This window comes from Triticum aestivum, chromosome 6A (assembly GCF_018294505.1).
Source record: "Triticum aestivum cultivar Chinese Spring chromosome 6A, IWGSC CS RefSeq v2.1, whole genome shotgun sequence".
Lineage (NCBI taxonomy): Eukaryota > Viridiplantae > Streptophyta > Magnoliopsida > Poales > Poaceae > Triticum > Triticum aestivum.
Window position 1 is genome coordinate 254,561,100 of NC_057809.1, and position 6,728 is coordinate 254,567,827.

Sequence of the window (6,728 nt, forward strand, 5' to 3'; positions counted from 1 at the left end):
GGGGGGGGGGTCGTGAGCATCCGATCCTTTCGTCGTCGTCAGTGGTGGCGGGTATAATAAATGATTATGATTTTCTAATCCATCAATAAACGGTTAGATGCTTCTTATTGTTCTGAGATTTTCTAGCTTAATTGTAAATGGTTGTGATCTTGACATTTTAGTTAATTGTAAATAAGTTGTGGACTAATATTTTCCAAAAATGATGTGGTCCATTTTATAATACATATTTGTAGTTTTTTTCTCTTAAAACGTAGAATATTTGGGTCCAAATTTTGAAGATTCCAGCGCGAGAAAACCGGCCAATGAGAAGCAAGGAACCACTATCACGCAGATCACCCAGTCGAAAGCGATCTGAGCCGTCCATCAAACACCCATCAACGATGGAGGTTCTCCAGAGAAACCCAAACCCTAACCCAGCCACCCATCCTCTCCCATTCCCCAGATCCAATCAAGGCACCCCGCCGCCCCCGCCTACCTCTCCCTCCCGCGATTCCCACCCCCGCCACCCCCACCCACCACTGCCGACCTCGTCTCCGCCATGCATCCTCTCCCCTCGCCTTCCTCTACGGCTCCAAGGCTTGGCGCTCGACGAGGGGGGAGCAGTGAGGCCAAGGTGGAGGATATGGATGGGGTGCATGTTCAACTGCTTCCGTGCGGCTGGCGAATCGCCGTGCACCGGGCGCGCCCGCGCCCAGCTCCCCTCGGATCTAGGCTCGATGGAGCGGAGATGAAGATCAAGGCGCTCGTCGTGCTGAAGCCGTCAGCCGGAGGCGCCAGGGGCTCCTCCTCCAGCGGCGGGCAGGGCTCCAAGGCGCTTGTGCTGGCCAACACTACGGACGTCAGCCACTTCGGCTTCTTCCGGCGCGGCACCGCACGCGAGTTCATCGTCTTCGTCGCCCACACCGTCACCCAGCGCACCCAGCCTGGCCAACGCCAGTCCATCCACCACGAAGGTAACCACCCATGTCAGATCTTCTTGCCGCTACCTAGTATAGTTTACTTTGTGATACTAGAGCAAGGGCGACATGAGTGATTATGGCGATCTCTGCAAAGTATCTTGTAGCCCTATCTGGTAGTTCATGTGATGCGCTGTAGGATGCATAGTTGCAAAGTGATCTTGTTTCTGAAGTAGCACTGTAGGCTTGTGCTTCTGTCCATAATGATTCCCTCTGTTCGAGGGTGTCCCGGCTGCAGAGGTGGTAAGTGGGGTGCCTCCCTCTGTTCACAGTTCACATAGTACTACTTTTGGTTGCATTCAGATGGTTTATTTGTTCTATTAACTTCAGTATTTCAGGTTTTAAGTGTCCTATGTGTCTATCCCCAAATGATTTTGTTGCATATATCATGTTCACATAGTTCTATTATCTGAACTTTTTGGAAGAATCATAGAAGAATTTTGAAATCCCTATTATAACAAATACTGAAATATTAGTACTGCTCCTAGATGTTTCTCAAAAATTAATGATATTCGTTTGAATTTTACTGGGCTATACAGCCAAGTATATGCACACTATGGCAATATGCAGCCTTGAGATAAATATAAATATTTTCCAAGGGTGTATTAACATGTGCCGCTAACTTCAAATTAAAAGGATGTGGGTGGATCATTTAAAATGCATAACACTTTTCAACTTCAGTGATTAATCTGCACTTATGGTGTCGTTACCTCTTTTGTTATTTTTGATACTTTTCTTGTCTGCAGGACAATGAAAGTCCTTTGTTTGGAGAGGGAAACCAAGTTGAAGTGAGTGGAAAATACTTCGGTGCATCCTGGAGTCTAGCTACTGTTCTTCTTCACATTTTCTAGTACAGTACATGCATACTAAAAATGATGGGTACATGAAGTTTTTTGAAACAGAAACTTGTTCATGGCCCTACTTGTGTCGGAAAGTGCCAAACTTGAAACAGAAACTTGTAGTAGCGGGCATGGAGCTTATTTCTTCAAGCATAACCTTTTAAAGTAGAAATCAGTGCACCTCATTGTTATTTTTGCCCTACTGCTTTAAGCACTATTGGTACAACATGAACTGGACTTCTTGGGGGTGACTGGATTTTGGGCAAACTTTGTTGCTGATATTGGCCAAATTATGTGTGCATACTCCATCTAATCTAATATATAAATCTGAGAGCATGAAGCTTCATTCCTTTGGTCACCCAAGATATGTTAATGAAATGCTTTTGTGACTCCATTTGTTTGTGAATTTGCCTACTTGTTCTCATGTGACTCAGTGAGCATGCATTCAAGTTTTTCTGTAGGTCTATTTAGCATGACCCAGTGCTATGTGTTTTTAGCTACTTAAGCATTCAAATGAACATAACGATGAACTCGGATCCAGGGCATGTACTCTAACCAGAGCATGTACAGTCTGCCATATTTAGAAATTCCTGGATACCAGATACAACTATGCCCTTAATTAGTAAATTTCCTTCAACAACCCATGCTTATGATCTGAGAACACTCTATTTGTGTACTGATGTACATTGGATGCCCGGCTTTTAATTTTGAGTGTGTGTAATGTGATGTCTGGCATTCACTTGAAGTGGCACTCCTATATTTGCTTATAATATAAATACTTGTTTATACATACAATGCAAATATTTTGTTTATGCATACCTGAACTCCTAGCTAGCACTTGACATCTTATTCTCTGGTTTCCTATTAATTAAACGGTACGCCCTCCGTTCCAAATTACTCGTCGTGGTTTTAGTTCTGGTTTCCTGCCTCTTTGATTTGTTAGAGTATTATCTGCACATTAGTTCTTTCATTGAGAGTGTGTATTTTCTTCTCATCTAGGTTTGACAACTAGTTCCTTGTTCTGCTCTGCTCCTACTAGGTGCTCGCGGAGGAGGCCAAGGCGCAGTAAGACAAGGCCGTCTTCAAGGTGCTCGATCTGGTACGATCTTTTAACCTCGGAAGGTTGAACCTCTCACAGACGATGACCGTCATCGGTGAGCTGCTGGTTGCCTCGGCCTCCCACGGCATCTCCGACTGCCCCCACTCTTCTGACGAGCACATGCTGCAGCTCCTAGAGATATTCACCTCCGTCCTTCCACTTCTGCTACTGATGCTGCTCAGATTCCCCGGTCTTACTCATCTTGTCTCTTGTGTTGGGTGCACGGATGCCACTTCTTCCACCAGCGACCCTCCCCTCGGTGCCCAGCCTGTGGAACACTTTGAATCTTTGGAGTCGCCAATGTCTTCCTGCAGGTAGCACCCCCCTGTCCCTCCCCATCCTCCATTCCCCTACAGTTCCATTTTTTCTTAAAGTCATCCTACATACCTGCATAATTAGGCACATATGCTAAAGTGAAACTAGTGCTATATTGCATCAAATGGTTATTTCTGGATTTGGTACCAGTTTTGGCCTAGCTTGTGCTTCATACCTTGCTTTGGTTTTCAGTAGCAAGTTGTGCCTTAGTACCTTTTCTATCATCTGGTGTCCATGGATCGAAATTTTGGCTGTTATGTATTTATTGTAGCATCAAGAATGGCTCAAACCTGAAGTTCTTAGGCTGTACATATAGCTATGCTCCATTCTTTTGTGCATTTTAATTCAGTGTTGGTGTTGATTTGATGCCCATGTTTAGAAACAAACTACTGTAGGATAAATAGGTTAATCTTCTTGGTTTGTTCGTGTGCAGATGACTGATGAGCTGATCTTCCACCAGTGGTAGCGGGAGGTGGTGCTGGAGCAGTATATCGATCAGCAGATCATCCTGCCATTTGGGCAGGGAGAAGCTGGGACAGCCCTAATGCAGTAACATCACCATGTTGCAAATCCAGTAGATTGACACAATATTGGTGCTTGGGTGACGGGACAAAGTATGTGTACTAGTGATGGTACACGATATTCGTGCTTCTCATTGATGTTATGTGTGATCAGCTAAAATTTGTGCTTCTCATCCAATCTATGTTGATGTGCGCTTGTGCACTTGTTGGGCCTTGAACCTTGCTGTGTAGAGGAGTCGATTGATGATGTATTGTATTTCATGTGATGTGTTGCTGAAATGAAATATATGAAATATTTTATTATGTTGTATTTGTTTTCTAATGGGCATCTCCTTAAATGTGCACGATTTTGATAAAATAATGCATCAGCCCAAATAAATCAAACCAATTCAATTAAGAAAATAGGTATTGGGCTGGCCCCATGTCAGCCAGATTGGTGGATTGGGCTGTGAAATTTATGATGATTGGGCCAGGCCCATGTAGGATAGATTGGTGGACTGGGCTATGAAATTTATGATGATTCCATTTGGTCACTAACAATGCCACGTCAGCTCAGCCATGTCTAATCCTACGTGGCTCAGGCAAATGGGTAGTGACATTTCTGAAATTTTGGTCTTTAGTCTAGTTATGACCAAAATTCCAAAAAGGTCAAGTTTGTTTGTTCTTGACGGCCAACTGTTGACCTTCTGAATTTGGTCAAAAAAGGTCAATAAACAATAAATATGACGAATCAACGACCAAAATGGGGAGTCATAATTGACCGTATTTCTTGTAGTGGTGGGAATGATGCTATCTTCGTTGTCATTGACAAGCTTAAAAAATTGGCTCATTTCCTTCCAATCAAAGAATCTATCACGGCAGCTCAGTTGGCAGAGCTATACACCTTCAGAATTGTCTCGTTGCACGGAATTCCGCAATTGATCTCTTCAGACCGCAGAAGCATTTTCACTCCCAAGTTCCGGGACTCCTTCTAGAAGGCCATGGGCACCAACATTCGCTTTAGCACGGCTTTACATCCTCAAACAAGTGGCCAAGTCGAGAGAGTCAATCAAATCCTCGAAGACATGCCCAGACCTTGTGTCATCTATTTTGGTATGAAGTGGGAAAATTGCCACCCATATGCTGAGTTCTCCTACAACAATAGCTTCCAAGCAAGTTCGGGCAAGGCCCCTTTTGAAATTCATTATGGCAGAAAGTGTTGTACTCCTCTCAACTGGTCCGAGACTGGTGATCGCCAACTTCTTGGCAATGACTTGATCACAGAAGCTCAAGAAATGTGTAAAGTTATCCGTGAAAATCTCAAAGCCACGCAATCGCGCCAGAAGAGTTACTATGATAGCAAGCACCGTGACTTGGCTTTCGAGATCAAAGACGATGTCTATCTTTGCGTCTCTCTAATGAAAGGCACTCAATGCTTCAGTATCAAAGGGAAGCTTGCCCTGAGATACGTGGGTCCTTTCAAGATCATTGGCAAAACAGGCGACCTCGCCTATCAACTTGAGCTTCCGTCCAACTTCTCAAATGTCCATGAGGTTTTTCATGTGTCACAACTTCGCAAGTGCTTCAAGACACTCGAGCACACTATCAAATTTGAAGATATTGATCTCCAAGAAGACTTGTATTATCATGAGCATCCCGTTGCCATTCTTGAAAAACCAAGCGCAAAACTTGCAACAAGTCGATCAAATTCCTGAAAGTTAAGTGGTCTCGCCATTCTGACCGAGAAGCTACATGGGAGTGCGAGGATCACCTCTATCCCGAATATCCTTAGTTCTTTCAGTCCTAGATCTCGGGACGAGATCCTCTTGTAGTGGAGGAGAGTTGTAACACCCCAGATGTAAAACTTCCCTTTTTTGAGCAATATATCCACTTGATCTTATTCCAATTCCTCATCTTTTGTTTTTAGTTGTTGTTTTAATTTTCCATTGTCTTGTTATATTTCTCTATGCCATCATATGTTGAATCATGGTCATATCAAGTATAGCTTTGTGTTTGGCCATTCATGTTGTTGCCATAACCAGCATGTGCATTGTGTGTCTGTTTTCATGCATGTTATATTGTTGCAGGCTCCATGGGTGATCCATGCACCATCACTTCTCCTCCTACCCCTTTCTTACTTTTTGCAGGTCCCATGTTGCACTACTCGATTAATGTTCATTTTCTCCCTATAAATCTTGCACCATGTCCTAAACCTCTCTTCCAAGTTGCACCTATTTCCGAGTTGATTAGGTTAGGTTCAAAAATGCCTCAAATTTGAATTTTGTTCATACTTGTTTTATTTTTCTACCTCTAAAAATGCCCAACTTAATTTTATCAAATAGGGCATAATTCCAGAGTCATGTGGATATTCTCATATCTCTCATACACCTCTCCTTTCCCCTGTGCATTTATCTTTATTTTTCTGTCTGGTGAAAAGAAAAAGAGAAGAGCGCAAGCCAGCAGCAGCCTACCTGGGCCTCGGCCTCCAGGCCGGCCTAGCAGCAGTTCCAACCCCAGCCCGCTCAGCCTACCCGCGCCTCTCCCTCGCTCCTTTTTCTCACCCGCTCGCCCACACACCCCCTCTACCTCGCGCCCGCGTGGCCTAGCCTGCCCCAGCCGACAACGACTGCCGCTTCTCCCGCACCCACCTTTCCCCTACCTCGGTCCCCTCTCCCGCGCACGCACATGCCCACGGACACGCCACCCCGAGCTCGCCCACTCGCCCTAGCCCCTTTAAGACCCATCTCCTTGTCGACCTTCTCCCTAGGGTTTCCCTCTTCCTCTAGTCGCCGCAAGGCCACCATTGCCACCAGATCCGCCACCCCGACCGCATCCTGAACGCATCCAGGAGCGCATCATCGTCGCCACCGTGAAACCCGTCATCCTCAGCCCCGCATATCGTGTCTGCCACCTTCCACGACGTCAACTACGTCCTCTACATCATCTTTGTGGAGCCGGAACGAGTCGCTGCAACGTCTTCTTCTTCCTCATCGTCTTCGGTCGCCGCCGTGTTCGACCG

General features: G+C 45.2%; 1 protein-coding gene across 1 annotated transcript; it reads left to right on the forward strand.

The window, feature by feature from the left end:
* Nucleotides 1–424: 424 nt before the first annotated feature.
* Nucleotides 425–3,032, forward strand: LOC123130590 (uncharacterized). The gene is made up of 3 exons (XM_044550453.1): nt 425–953; nt 1,703–1,744; nt 2,835–3,032. Exons 1-2 carry the CDS (start codon nt 539–541, stop codon nt 1,708–1,710), a joined length of 423 nt encoding a protein of 140 aa, XP_044406388.1. The 5' UTR covers nt 425–538; the 3' UTR covers nt 1,711–1,744; nt 2,835–3,032.
* The last annotated feature ends 3,696 nt before the right edge of the window (nt 3,033–6,728 follow it).

Excerpts from the sequence above, each read along its gene's own strand:
- LOC123130590 (XM_044550453.1), top strand. The coding sequence starts at position 539 with ATGCATCCTCTCCCCTCGCCTTCCTCTACGGCTCCAAGGCTTGGCGCT.